The 14,944-nt window shown below is 39.8% G+C and overlaps 1 protein-coding gene across 7 annotated transcripts in view; it reads left to right on the top strand.

Annotated features, from left to right (window-relative positions):
• PIEZO2 (piezo type mechanosensitive ion channel component 2) overlaps nucleotides 1-14,944 on the top strand; it is a 317,797-nt gene that overhangs the window by 172,140 nt on the left and 130,713 nt on the right. For all 7 annotated transcript variants that reach the window (XM_068932155.1, XM_068932160.1, XM_068932156.1 and 4 more), the window contains exon 5: nucleotides 1,313-1,475. In XM_068932155.1, the coding sequence (XP_068788256.1) occupies nucleotides 1,313-1,475 (163 nt within the window). The remainder of the gene's footprint in view (nucleotides 1-1,312; nucleotides 1,476-14,944) is intronic.

Below are 14,944 nucleotides of genomic sequence, written 5' to 3' on the forward strand. Positions count from 1 at the left end.
TGGCAGGCTGCAGATAAGCAACAGTTGCAGGTAGCTCTTTCACAAATATCTTTTTTTAGGCTTCAAAGCTGCTAGTGTTGTGATAAAGAAAGGCCAGAGATGATACCTTCTTTTGTATCTGTAGAACAACCTATCAAGGATTTCTTCTTACCGGTTCAAGGTGTAAAGAGGTAGTCTAGGCCACTTACCTATGCCTAGGGAGCTGTACAGTTTCCTCACCTGTCCTCAGAAGTGGTTATAGGCATAAAACCCTTAAAAGCTCTGTTAAAATCAGAACTGCATATTTAAGATGTGTTAACTTCATGTTTGGCAGCTATATGCTGTACACTTTCAAGTAATTAGGATTATATCCTCTCATTAATAGCTAAAAGTTCAGCAAGTCCATGAAGCAGCAGCTTAATAAACTGTTCCTTGTGCCACTAATTCTGAATCCAAGCTCACCGCTTTAACAGCGAACCAAATTCAGACACCACATGCGGTTGTGTTTCCCCGCCTAAACAGCTGAATAGGCACAACAAAGTTGTGCAGTTTCTTCTCTACGTAAAATTGAGCCAGCCTTACATCCCTTTGGGAGGAGAAGGTTTTCTAGGCTGGGACCTAACACTTTAACTAGTATTTAAATTTCAAAAGATATTTAAGAGATCTGGTTGGATAAAATATATTATCAAAACATTACACTTTTTACTAAAGACACTTTTTATTTTTCAAGTCAGTCCAAGGCTCTTGAAAGTGGCTCGGCAGAGGAAGGAGGGTGCTCGTTTTTCATGGAACAGGCACAGCGCTGCACCAGCGCTACATTTGGTTATTCCTCTGTGGGCCAGAAGTGAGTAGGGGACAAGGGAGCACATCTCTCTGGGGTAACACAAATTCTAGGCTGTCTGTGCCTGACCTCCTTTGTAGAACTGTACGCCGTTGTCTTTGCCAGGGATCCCAGTGAAGGGATTGTGATTTGCACACATGTATCTTCTAGGAACTCAACTGAAATCTTTCTTGTTGCACATAAAGGTCGTTCCTGTGTTGCTCTCCACAAAATCCTTTCAGAATTTAGTTAATTAAATGCTAAATATCACTAAAATATGAGTGTGTGAGCTCCCATTGAATAATCATTTATTCTGTACCTCTGGATAGTACAGCTGGCTGGCTGACTAGAGTTCCTTCATCATTTTCATGTGTCCAGTGCTTCAGAGTTTTCCTTGCTACTGGATTTTTCGTATTTTTTTCTTTGAGCTTACTTTCTGTTCCGGGTGGTAATGACATAGAAGTAACAAATGTTTCATTTGTTTTTTTTTTTTTTTTTTTTCATCCCATACAGTGTGAAAGGAGCTGATGCTGGCAACGTGATCAGACTATTTGTACCAGATATTGGGATGTTCATTGCTAGTCTGGCAATATGGCTCGTCTGCCGCAACATTGTTCAGAAGCCAATAACCGAGGATGCAGCGCAGTACAACATGCAATTTGAAAATGAGGAAATGGTATCAAATGCACATTTCTATCTGTAGCTAATAGTGAGCTTTGGTGTTCCTGTCTGAGTTGTATCTTGAAATAGTTTCATGAGCACTGGATGTGTTGAGAAGTGAATGTGCTTTCCGAAAGCTAAATAGCTGGTTTTAAAGTGGAAAAGCTTCTATTGTTACTGTCCTGAAAAAAACAAAGCAGATAGATAGATATGAAGCTGAATGTTTTGAATGATTTCGAGTTAACACGTGATAGTCAATCACAAATGGTTTCTTAACCAGAGCTGCTGGTTAAATCTGACAAGATTGGTTTTTTGCAGACATTGCTCAGTTTCTTAGCTACCATCTGTATTTCCAAACTTGGTATCCAAGAATAACAGCAGCATCTGAGTAATTATCATAAGTGAGTATTAAAGAGAAGAGAAGAGAGACCATGTGTTATGTTCATGGGAGGAGGTATCTAAAACTGTGGTTACACAAACAGCTGAATAAGCTTGTTGACAGTTTTTGTGAATGGCTTCGCTGGAAGTGTTGGTGTCTTTGCTGTATATTTTACTAGTGGGAAGAAGAATGGCAGAGATAATGAATGCAGAAAATTCCACAGAAAGAGGGAAACAATTTTATAATACAAAAAGCCACAGTGGGGACTTAGCCCAGGGTGGTGAAGAATTGCCACTATGAATCTCAGCATGTTTCTTATCAGACTGTTTCACATGCCTTGGGTCTCATTTTCTGTCTTGTTTTACGTATGGAGGGAACGTTCTTTTCTTTCCTTTCAAAACTATATTTTTCGCGGCAACAGTTACAGCTTGCTCATTTCAAATAGAAATTACAAGTAGGAGTGTGTTAAGTATTTGGGAGGATCATCTGCCCATTTTGTTGCTACTGCAGAAGGGGCAAAAAAAAATCTCCCTGCGTGTTATCTAGATTGTAGTAATGCCAGAAGCTGCTTGAGTTTCTAGCACAAGAAAGATTAGTACAGGGCTGTGTTTTCTGCTCAGTTGCTTGTAACTCTCATGGGCTTTTTGGCAGCTGAGGATTGCCTGAAGATTGCAGCTTTTAACTGCACATCCTCTTTTTGGCCTCAGCCTGATCAGAATACGGAAGGTTGTGTTGTGTCTCCTGGAAGCCAATTTTATTGATTTTAAATCTGCTTTATTGTTGAAGCAGTGCAAAACAGATTTATCAGCAGGCAAGAATCTGCAGATGTATCTGTAAGGGGTGACATTTTAAGTATTAAGAAGTGCGGCTCGGGAACATGCCCATAGGCACGTTTTGTGTTCACTCTGTCTTAAGAAAGAGTTACATTTTACCAGTATGAGTCCTGACAGATTTCTTTGAAACTATCTCCTGGATAGAAAATGTGTTTGTCCATGCTGCATAAAACAGGAGTACTCTGATGGCAGAAGCTCAGAAGAAAAAGTGAAAGGACACGCTTCAGTTCCTCTGAATCGAAATGACGATGTTTAAATATTCACTTTTTGTTTATTTCGGAGATGGGCCTGAGCCTAAAGTCCGGGTAGGAGAAGGGAGCACAGTTTCCTGGAGGGGATGGATGCTGGCTTCCAGGGAGGGTTAAATAGTAATTTGTCTGGAAGGCAGAGAAAAACTGAGCTAACAAACAATGATTACACAGAACAGAACATAGCTTTAAATTGGATTGGTCATAGACTGGCTACTGCAAGGCAATCCACATGTGCCAGAATATTGCACAAAAAAAGAGTGTGGGGGAGAGGAAAGAGAAAATTTTGACTGAAAAGAAATATATGTATTGGCAAATGGAAACCTGCATAAATATATTTTACCTCTTCACGTCAAACCTCAGTAAATATTATTTATGTTTTGTAAGCTATGTGTATTATAGATTACTTAGTGGACACAGCAACTGTATTTGGATACAGTGACACCAAAAATTCTATCACAGGGATTTTTTTTTTTTTAAGGGATAATTGTTCCTGTCAGGTGAGGCGATCCCCACTGCTTTAAGGAATTTTGATACCTTCGTGACTGAAATGATGGATTTACATTAGAATAACCTTCTTATTTTTTAAAGATGGAGTGGAGAGTGGAAAATTAAATATCTATTAAACATATTTCTCCAAACTTCAGCTGTCACTTTGTAGGTGTCTGCACATAACATCCTGGAATCATTTCTGCTAGTTAGGAGGAGGCTGCAGAAGCAGCTAAATCTGCTAGGAATATGTACTTGGCAGGACTGACTGTAAGGAACCTAATGCATATGCAGAGCATGCAAGTGAGTGTCTGAGAATATTTGCATGGTCTGAAGTGAGTCCACACTCTGTGGGTTTTATGTGATAATTTTCAGTTCTTTGGTAGAGTCCGATGAGAACGGGAAAACTAAGAAAGCAACCAGTTCTTTTAACTTCTGGATTAGCTGACTCATGTCTGTGGCTGTGCATTGATCTGGCTTTCTACTGATGCTGTTAACTCCATTGATTTAGAAAGCATGAAATGAGTTGCAGCAGTAACTACCCTGCAGACAAACACTTCAGGAGAAGTGTTGAGCTTGGTGCTGTGCCTCCAAGGGGTACAGTCCTGGGTGTACTAGACCAGCCCTGTAGCAAATTCCAGAGCTGAAGAGGTTTTGCTGAGAGTCCCTGCTTCCAGTTCATCAGAAATTCATGGTATGAGATTTTGTTAAGAAAGCGTCAGCTGATCTGAACAGGGCTGGCAGGGCCAGGAGAGAGGTGGCCTTTCAGATTGCTAGATACTTAGCCAGAGATGGCTCCGTAAATCAAAAAGTCTGCATTCTGACGTGCAGGCAAAAGCACAGAATTTGCCTTACAACTTTACTTTTTTACATGAAATTATTTACACAGAACAGTTCTCAGATCTCTTTGCTCTGGGAGGGCATGAAATGCTATGGAAATAGGCTAAATTAAAAAAAAAAAGTTAGTGTAGCTACTCCTCCCAAAATTTACCTTTAAGAAAACGTATCAGATAACTGTTGTGATATTTGTAAAACTAACGTTTTCATAGCTCTGTGTCAACCCATCAAATCTCAGTTTTTAACTGCGTATGCTGAAAAAACGGCTGAATTGAGTAGCCGTACATGGTACTCCATCATATGCTGTATTCTCTCCTAGCCTCTAGAATAACCAGCTGAACAGCGATATGGATCGGGCTGTTCATGGATTAAGCTACAACTCAAAATGAGGAAACCCAAATTAAGGACAGGAAGGATGCATTAAAAAGTGGGTGTCCTCCTTCATTACACTGCATCCAACTTTAAGGGAAACAGATCTCCATCGGAAAAGTGTATTCAAAAGAACAGAACTGGGGGGAGGAGATTGGAAGGCAGTGAGAGACTCTCAATTATTTGTAAGTAACACTATCCCAGGAATAAGCAGAGTGTGGTTTTAATTAACAGTGAGTCATGAATAGGAAGCTCTGCCAGATACCAGGCTGCAGTCCAACTCATTACCACCCCTAAATGGTTGCACACTTGGAGCAAACGTGTCTGCAGGCCTTTTTTATTAGGGCTCAGAAAATTTAAAGCAGGTGAATTCAGCTGGAGACAGGCCCGGATTGCAAATGTTGAAAAGCACAATGCCAGTCACAAGGTGTAAAAGGTGGAAGAAAATAAGAGAGAACAGCTAACTCTCAGCTGCAGCTGAAAGTATGTCATTTTTGATTTGGTGCAGATGGTGGTTTTATATGCCAAAATGCAGATGCACTATATACAGTCTGATAGGTATTAGAAAGGAAGTAGCTTTTTCTTGAGACTGCGGATAAATTGCCTAGTATTGTAAGTGACAAGAAAAAAAAATCCTTGTGAGATTGCATAACTTAAACTTTACAAGAGGTGTTGATCTTAATTAAAATATACGGTTGTAGTCTTCAATGCAATTTCCTCCCACGGCACTTGTCACCTTGCCCATTCAAGTTTGTTTCTCATCCACACTCTTTTAGAAAGCGAACCACCAAGTCTGTACTTCATTCCATAATCTTTGGCAAGCTTGATGCCAGAGCCTCCACCCCTCCTCTTTTCTGCGGAAGGCAGAGATTTGTTTGGGATCTCAAAAAAAAAAAAAAAATATTTTAAGATAAACTGCAGTTTGGGAAGAATGTGAGGAAGGCTTGGCTTGGAGTCAAGAAACTGGATTGGATTCAGGAGGGCTGGGTTGGTTCTCACTTCGGCCACAAACTTGCTTTGTGTCCACAAGCCTATTACTTCATCTGTCTCTCAGCTTCTGTGTCACTTGGCAAATAGGAACAGCAGTCATGCTCGGTCTCCTAACTTTGTCTATCTAAACTATAAACTGAGAGACCAGGGCTATTTCTTCCTATGCCTACGTCGACCACTTAGTACACCAAGAGCTGTTTTTTAATCCAGGTCTCTAAGTGTGACCACAATATGAACAACACAGAATTGCTTGGCTCTGAGAGCTACACAAGTCTCATGCCTTGCCCCAGGGCTTCCAAGTCTCGAAGTTGCCATCCTGAATAGGGCTGGAGGCCCATTTAGGCCAGTATCTGAAAGGAGCTGGTACCTGGAGGATAACCACAGTAAGCTAGGAGGGGATAACCCTTTCCCTGCCCCACCCCAACATTAGAGTTTATCCTGATCTCTCTTAGTGAGAGGCTGGTTTTAATCCTGAAACATGTGGTTTCATATCCCTTCCAAAAATGTTGATGGCAATTATAGCTACTCTGGATAATCTTGTTAAATATATAATTATCCAGTCCCTTTTAAAACCTTGTTAATTTCTTGGCTTCAATGGTATCATGAAGCAAGGACTTCCACAATTTAATAAGTGCTCTCTGATTTTATTTTGAATTTAACACCCTTTAATTTTATGGAAGGCCTCTTGTTCTACATGTTGTGAAATAGGGCAAGATGGTCTAAGGGAAATCTAATGCATTTACTATCTTGCATGTTTGTCCTATTAAAGATGAGCAATCCCTATTCTTTTTTCAATTTCTTTGGTCATTTTCATTACCTTTTTATGAACCAGCTGTAGTTCTGCAGTATCTTCATGAGCTACAGTGAATATCAATGCCACAGCATTTCCGACAAAGTTTTATTGAGATAAATTAAGGTATTATGCCATTTTTTGTTACATTCAGAGATTGTCGGGTTGGATGAATCCACTAGTATCACTTAGGTCGCTATCCTTTATAGTATGGAGAATTAGTTCAAACTAGAGGACAGCCTTGAGAAAGTTTTGATGTCCCATTCCTTGTAGGTGCTAACACCTTGCTAATTCTCTTGCCTGCAGCTGCAGAGATCTTCTTTGAGCTATCTACAGTGATGCGCATGACCCTGTTGAGACAGGCATCCCATTTTGCTTAGAGCCTGGAATGGGTATCTTAATTTAAATTTATTTTACCAGTGTCAAACATTCAGCTAGCTTGATCAGTTCTCAGCAATGTGGAAATCTCTGGCCCTGATTGCCTTAAATATTTTCTTCCCAGCTCTGAACTTTTCTCCTTCACTGTTTGCTTCTCCTCACTGGTAGCAAATGAGCATATTGGCTATTGTGGAAAATGCTGCAGATGATAAAGAGGGAAAGAGCATGTCTTAGAGAGGGAAGAAACGTCATGGTTTCTTTGAGCTTCTTGATGACGCCTCTTTTTTCCTCATTACCTCTTCTACTTTCTTTTCACTGGAATCTCCATTTAGCATAGCATTTGCTTACCTTTTCTAATTGATCATGAATATTTCTTTGGTTTCAATCTCTGAAGAACTGGTCAAAACCAACCAGTTTTAGTGGGCTTTGAACATGATAGAAGTAGGATTTAATACCTCATTTCTACAGTCTAAAAGGAGCAGGTGAAGTTCTCTTCTCACTTTGCTTGCAATGTTTGTAGCAGTGAAGTTTGCCAGACCTTTCCCAGCTGCCTTCCTCTGTAACAATTCTAATGTGTCTTATCTGAACAAGGGTCAAAAGTTTACAAGTTACATTAGCTTCTTAGCTGGATGCACATGTGTTTGGATAAGTCTTAACACAAATACATAATTATACTACAACAGTACATCACCTGCATGATATTACGTAGTGCAATACCTTATATATTGCCAAATGGTGTTAGCATGCTTAGCTTGAAACTTTAGTGTGCACCTGTGCTGATTTGATTAGAAACATGTCAGATGTCTGATGAAGTTTTTTTTTGTGGCAGTTCTTCACTGGGCTTACTGGTTTGTTCTCCTAACAGTCCTCAATTCAAAATTTTTAGATACAGGGTTGTTAACCTGTGGAGCAAAATACTGGAATATTATTTCCTTTAAGCTGCTGAAGTGACGAATAAATAACACAGCGCAAGAAGTCTCTTGGGTCACTGAATTCAGTCTCCTACTATTGCAGGCAACTGTATCATACAATTCCCTTTGGAAGGTAGGAAGCACCATTTTGAAAACAGGGCAACTTGTTTTCATCCCATTGCTCCTGATAAGACTCTGTTCGGCAATTTTGCCTTTCCTCTGATTCCTACTGTACAGATGTTCGTAACTGCTTCATAACCCTTTTATGAATATACTGTTTCCTATTCTAGCATTAATTTCTCTGGTATTTTGAGGGAAAAAACATATTTCTTCCAAGTTTGTTTTGTAAGACAAAAGAAGTCAAGCAATTTTGGGTCTTGTAAATTAGATTTTCCACTCTCCCCTTCATCACTGAGATCTGTGGCTCTACAGGGTGGTACTGTAGAAGTACCTCAGCCACTCCTGAATGAGCTGAGGCAGTAGTGCCAAATAACTACAGCACTCCAATTGGGCTATTTATCCTGTTTCTCAGGAAGATGGATAATGGTACAATGTATATATTTCTCCATCCAGGAATTACTCCATATGGGTGCTATGCCACTTCACATATCTGCACTAGTTCATTTAGAGTTTGTGCTGAATTGTGCCTTGTAGTCATATCCCAAGTCTTCCTATTTCCTTTTCACTAACCCATGTTTAATCATCTCAGGCCAAACCACCAAACTCTGCCTGTGAGTTCCCGTCTCTTTCGCATTTGGCTTATATGCCTGACAGCTTTTTGAAGTCAAGATGTGAAACTGTATTTCCATATTTGCCAAGAGAGTCTTGTGTTGAAATCACTTGATGTTTGCTCAGGTGCAGTACCTTGGGAAGTGAAATAATCTTTGGCCCTTTGCAGTACAATATCTATTGTATACAGGATTTAATGAGTTGCCTTCCTGTTATCCTGCTTCAGAACTGTGCTTGTCTTTATTTATTTTATTCTTTTTTTCATTTTCTCTGGATCTCTGAGTGCTTCTGTCCCTATGTGCTTCCAGTAAAAATACCTAGGTCATTTTTTGTAATGAATGAGTCTTCTCCTAGGAGATTTTACTATGGAAATGGAAGTCTTTCATTACTATCAAGCACTGCAAAAGCACTGAAAGCTATTTTTGATGAGACAGCCCTCTAAAATTTATGTTATAACATGTAGGCATTTAACCCAACTTTAGCACACTTTAGATCTATTAATGATAAAATTCTTCCTTAAAATCTATAGTCTGGCTTAAAGTTAGTTTAGAATTTTTATATTCGGTGTTTCAGATATGTACTGTATATTTTAGAATACTATTTAATTTCCAGAATGCCTCTGTCTTACTAAGTTTGCACCTACCAAAATCTATTATTCTTTTCTATGTCTGCCACTGCAAGCTTGTTGCAACTGTCTCACAATTGACGCGTTCAGCTACTTCAGCAGGGTTTTTCCCTGACGCTGCTCAGTGAAGTACTGAGTGGACTGCTGACTCCTGAAAGTTGTAGGTTGTTTTCCTTTTCTACCTGGGCTTGCAGTCAGCAGGCCTCCGTCCCATGCACATGTGGAATAGTCTTCCCCTTTGGCTTTCGGTAGTCCTGTATGAGTTGTTTTTGAACAGCACGTGTATCTCATGCAAGCTGACCCTGAAGAAGATGGTTGCCGTGATAACAGGCAGCCCTGTTCCTCTAGACCCCAGACCCATGTGTTTCCCTAGTTGAATGACATGTAGGAATTGTTGTTGCGGAAATTTAAGGAATTTGTGTCTGTTCTGTGGTTGAAAATGACAGCAGACTCCTCTGTTTATGTGCTGAGACTTTTATTAGAAGTGTGGAGTTCTTTACTTGTTTGCAAAATGGGAAATTCATTAAATGATCACCTTAATGTGGTTTAGTATTAACTGCGGGTTAAACCTACTGTCATGTATATGCCATTAAAGGCTTGCTGTTCCTTTGATGCTGAAATGTGTAGCACTGACATTTGTCTTCCAGCTTTTATCCCCACAGCTGGCTCTATCTAGAGAATATTACATTATTTTGATTATTCTTTCTACATGCATTTTAGGATATATGTTGTTCCTAATGATAGGCATGTAGAGAGTTCCTCTTAGTCCTATAACCATCTCATTTCCAAAAATAATTGTTAAATGACCTTTCTCTGAGGGAAAAAAAGTTTTGTTCTGAGCAAGGTTAAAAATAGGAACTCCATCGTGTTATGATATGTTCTGTCAACAATTGAATGCACCAGCTTAGGCGCTATGGAGGAAACTGAACTAAAGCAATGTGATAGTGGAGAGAGGGTCTATTTCTATAGTTCAGCTGTTTCTAAGGTTGTTGAATCAAATAGCTTGTCTCAGATGATTCCGGAGCCCAACAATTCAGTATAAGCATTACTTTTAAAAAAAAAAAAAGGAAAAAAGGAAATCCAGAAATTGTGTCATAATAACTGGCTTGAATGGTCTTGTAAAAAAAGTCTAATAAATCCTATCAGTGTGACGCTATCACAAGTATGGAGTAATGATGTGATCTCTATTTCAAAGGTAGAGAAATAGTTATAGGAAGTGATTTCATGATTCTCTGCCAAAGAGAGAATTATAGTTTTACTGTACCAGTGTCAGCATGGTGCCATGAGTGTGTGCTCGGGGCATGCAAAGTGCGGGACAGCGTGAAGACAGACAAGCCAGCTTTAAATAAACTAGCGTGAGTACCAGAAGTTTGTGCTGAGCTCTTGGATGCTACAGCTAGAAGGCTTGCTGTGGAGCTCACTTAAATTATCTGAAGGAGGTCAAACTACACAATTTGCATTGTGGCTTGCTCGCCTGTCATCTCCTGAGAAAGTGTGCACATCTATCTTTTCTGCAAGCCAAACCAGACACCTTCAAGCTAATCTAATTCTTGAAAACACTCCTCTGATATCACGAGCGATGAACAACGTGGTCTGCTGCAATTGTACAGCTATGCAGCCCTGCTGAAACCACTGTATTTCCTGTGGGAATGGACAGCTATTTTGGAAAGGCTGCTATGGATGGGGCCCGAGCAGGAGCAGACTTGAACAAGTGGCTTGTTAGCGGAGTGAGTTCTGCAGACCTAGGAGGAATTCAGAGGAACAAGTGTGTGTATGTGTTTAGGGAACTCCCTTGCTGCTCCTCAGTACCAACGTATCAGGCTCTCCTTCACCACCTCACTTTGCAGAGTGTAACCACTCATCAAGCAGGTCGCCTGCGAGCAAGGCAGTGCCAGCACCAGAGGTGTAGTGCTCTGCCATTTCTGCCGTCTTAGATATTGCTGCCACACAATTGCATATGTTGCATTTCTGCCGCCTGCAATCTAGATGCTTTGAAAACAAAGTGTGGCCTAAATAACAAATTTGGTAATGTGGCTTATCACTACATCTCTTTGTAGCTTTTTAAATGCCCACATAGTACAAAGATAACTTGATAAATTGAGCTGGCAAAGCAGGATCAGTTTCGCCTTGTTAAAAATTCTGGAAGCAAAATGTTTTTTAAAAGAAGTTGGCTGCGTTGAGATAACTGTATCTTTTTCTCAGGCTTATATTTCTTTTTCTTGCTCCTCTCTATTTGTTTCCTGGTTCTGACGGGGAGGAAATGTCAAAATACTTGTACAGCATTTTTGAGCCAACTGGAAGGAGGGAAGCACCTGAACTCTCATGGGAACTTCGTCTGTGAGCTTAGCAGCGCAGACTTGAGAGGTCCCGATAATTAATGCAATGCACTGGCAGGCTTTGGAGTTGCGTCTGTTCTGAGAGAACTGCATATCCTTGGTTGTAACAGGGCTGGTTAGTAAAATCTCGTTGCTCTCATTGTTTGAAGAGTTGTATTCATTTCTTTTCTAGAGTTGAAAAGTCAATTAACAAGCAAGTTTTGTGTTTTCGGACGTAATAGCGTTGGGTGTAGGTACAAAGCAAAGAATGCTGTGAAGCAAGAATGAGTTTTAGGTTGTAGTTAAGGCTTCCTGTTAGTAAATATATCTGTGGGACTAGAGGATATCTTTGAGCAGCAGTGTTTATACTGTTCCAGATGAAACATTTAAAAGTTAGATGTTAATAAAGCAGCCCCCAAAGTAGCTAATGGACATTCTGGCCCTGGCCACAATTGTGGCTGCCATAGCTGCCACAGAGGCAATGCTGTTTCCTTGCCTGTGCTCTGTCTCAATTTGGCAGTTTAGAAAAGCGTAGTACAATAAATACTCCTGGGACTCCCACAGGATTGCTGGAAAACCTAAACTGCATTTAGTCTGTTTATAAAAAGGCCTGGGGCCCTGCTCTAGAGAGCAAAGGTCATGGAAACACATGTTTATGACTTCACAAATGTGCTGTACTCCTTGAATGGAGAAGTTTATTTGATTTAATCAGCATCCACAGGGATCCTGTAATTGCATAATAAGTAATTTATTATGGAAGTAAAAGTATTTTTCTAACTCTAGCCTATGTAGCATGGGTTTGTAGTTTTAGACTAATCCATGCAGTAAAAAGAGCTTTGTGAAACAGCCTGACTGCCGTAGTGGTGTTCTGTGATGAGCATGTGCTTGCTTGGCTATTTAATCAGCAAAAAGTGTTAAAACAACGGGCACATTATCACCATGTTGGATGTAAAAACTGTTCACTGTTTGCCTGCCTTCAACAATTTGGAGTCTTCAATGTGCAAAATTGGAAAGCTCTCCCAGATAATGCAGTTGATTGGTGGTGAATCTGAGAGCAGAGAAGTCCAGAGTTTCTCTTTGATATGCACTGGAGCATGATCTTTCAGCTGCTGAGCTTCATCTGGGAGATGGAGTTGCAAATGGATATGTTTATATAAAAAATGTCAAACCTATAGTTGCTTAGCTCTCATAGGCTTTTTGCTGAAATAGTCATTGATTAGAGAGTGAATAACACCATTGGGAAGTAGAGAGAATAAGGCTAAGGATAAGCTGTTGTCCTTAAAAGCACTTACAGATGGGGAAGAGAGAGCTGCAGAAGCTAACCCATCTCTTGCAGGGAGCATGCTAGTGCCAAGTCCGTGTCACTGATACCAGAGAGTCTCTGCACAGCCATATCATTAATAATTCAGGTGCTGCTGAAAAGTTGTAAAAACAGTATGTATCCGTTCCAGAAAAATTTCCCGGACTGCAGATTGTGGCTGTTGTTGATGATCAGAACGTTTTCCCATTTGCTAGTTTCTCTTTAACTGAGGAGGGCAGTTCAAGATCCCCAACTAGATACAGAGGGAGCTTTGTAGTTTTAGAAGGAAGTGCTGGGGAATCAGTTTCATATTTCCTGAAGTTCAGATGCTGTGCTTTTCTTTATAAAAGCTGATGGTCTCAGTAAAACCCGAAGTAGGTTGCTCTGCATTTCCTGTGAAGTGTTTGTGAGGTCGTAACATTTTTTTTAGAACTTGGAATTCGTATTTTGTTTTCTAAAAAAAGTGAAAGTAATTTCATGTGAGGAAAAGTTAACTCCGTTTGTAACTCCATTAACTTGCAATATTTTAGCTATGCCTAAGTTGTGTAAGCCTAGATTCATAGAAATTTTGGATCATCTCTTTTGCAGTATTCTGGTCCTGTGAAACATTTTTCCTAGTGCTTCTCCTTGGGCATATTGTCACATACGTGAAAGTACCAGATTATTAATGCTGAACTGTTAGGACAAAATGTAGCCTAAAGATCTTTCAGGTCAGTGAAGAAAAATTGATTAGGCTTTTCAAGTTAAAAAATTATGATCCTAGTTATGATGGTAGGAAAATCCGAAGACCCATTTTGATAGGAGCAAGTTGGGAAACCTGGGGTTTGGCACTGGAGATGAGGAAGGAAGGTGGAGGGGGAAAGAGAGAAAATGGTTTAAGTAGCATCTTTCTTTGGGCTGTTCTTACATATTTTTCTTAGTTCTGTCTGCTCTTTTTCTCTTTTGTTCTTCCTATACTTAGCAGTATAAAAAATGTAAGTTTTGTCGTGTTTTCCCTCAAGGTGATTTTCTGCTTCCATATGGATAACATCTTTGTATTTTCTTTTGTGACTCTTCAGGTTTATATTTCCTGTTCCCTCATATGCATAGTTAAATACTATATCAGCAATTTATACAGAACTCCTGTTCAGCCTAGGCTATAACAAATATATATATTCTGTCTTCCTGTTTAATACAGGTTCACGATATTTATACGGTCTGTGATCTGACAGTCTCCTCTATAATGTCTTACTTATTTTGAAACTATTCCTTTCAATTTCTTTGCAATTCATTCCACATTTTAATGTATATTGTCTTGAGAAATTTGAAAGCAGTAGCTGAAGAAACAAGAGTCTCCTTTGCACTGGTCCACAGACCACATTAGGGTACTACATCATATTCCACTCTCACTGATTCTCTTTGGGTTTGGGGTATGAATACTGTTGAATGTTTCTCTGTTAACTGTTCATATTAAATTAAAGGTATAGATCACTAGAGCCGATCCAGGAGGAGCAGGACTGGGCCCAAGAGGACTAACTAGGTGAGGAGCAGGTTCGTCTAGTAATTACAGCAGAGGCAGAAGCAATCAGTACTTTTGTCCTTTGTGTGGCTTTCTCACTGATACAGCTGTGGTAGAAGTAAGAACATACATAAAGAATCATTTAGCCTAGTCTCAGCATTGTTTCTGAATATTTAAGTAAATAGACAGGAGCTCAGAAAAGAGCTGCAGCGGTGAACAGACAGAATTCCTCTTTGTGTTGTGTACCGTGAAATGTGGTGGCTGAGCGTTTGCACTGTGATCTCCTCTCCATTGTTTTGCATCAGGAACTAATAATTCATGTCTTGAGAGCTGTGTAAGTGAATGGTGACAAAAAAAAAAGCAACTGAAATGGTAATCCCACTCAGAAGGGATATAGTTATTGAAATAGTTGGATATATCTGAGAGAAAGGTAGATTTCCCAGATCAGCCCTACTGTATTTAATGCATATTTCATTGTCTGTAAAACAGATACTCCTGAGAATGGGCAGGCTTCTTCTGGGCATTCGCAGATAATGTTAATGCTCCAAAGTGAGAGGAGAAAGTTGGCACCAAGCTTAGAGGTGAAATGAAGGAGCCCACTGGGAATTTTATTTCCTTGGGGAATCCACATAACAATAAATGGCAACAAAGAATTTGGTTGAGTTAAGGAGGTAATAGTTCAGCTGTTTCTACTGCAATCTGATCTGTCAGTGTGGAATTTTTTGCTACCAGAAGTCACCAATAAATATAAAATTGCTATTCTAATGAAAAGATGTCAATAGTCTCTCTTTCTG

The sequence above is a fragment of the Struthio camelus genome, chromosome 2 (genome assembly GCF_040807025.1).
Source record: "Struthio camelus isolate bStrCam1 chromosome 2, bStrCam1.hap1, whole genome shotgun sequence".
NCBI classification, from domain to species: Eukaryota; Metazoa; Chordata; class Aves; order Struthioniformes; family Struthionidae; genus Struthio; species Struthio camelus.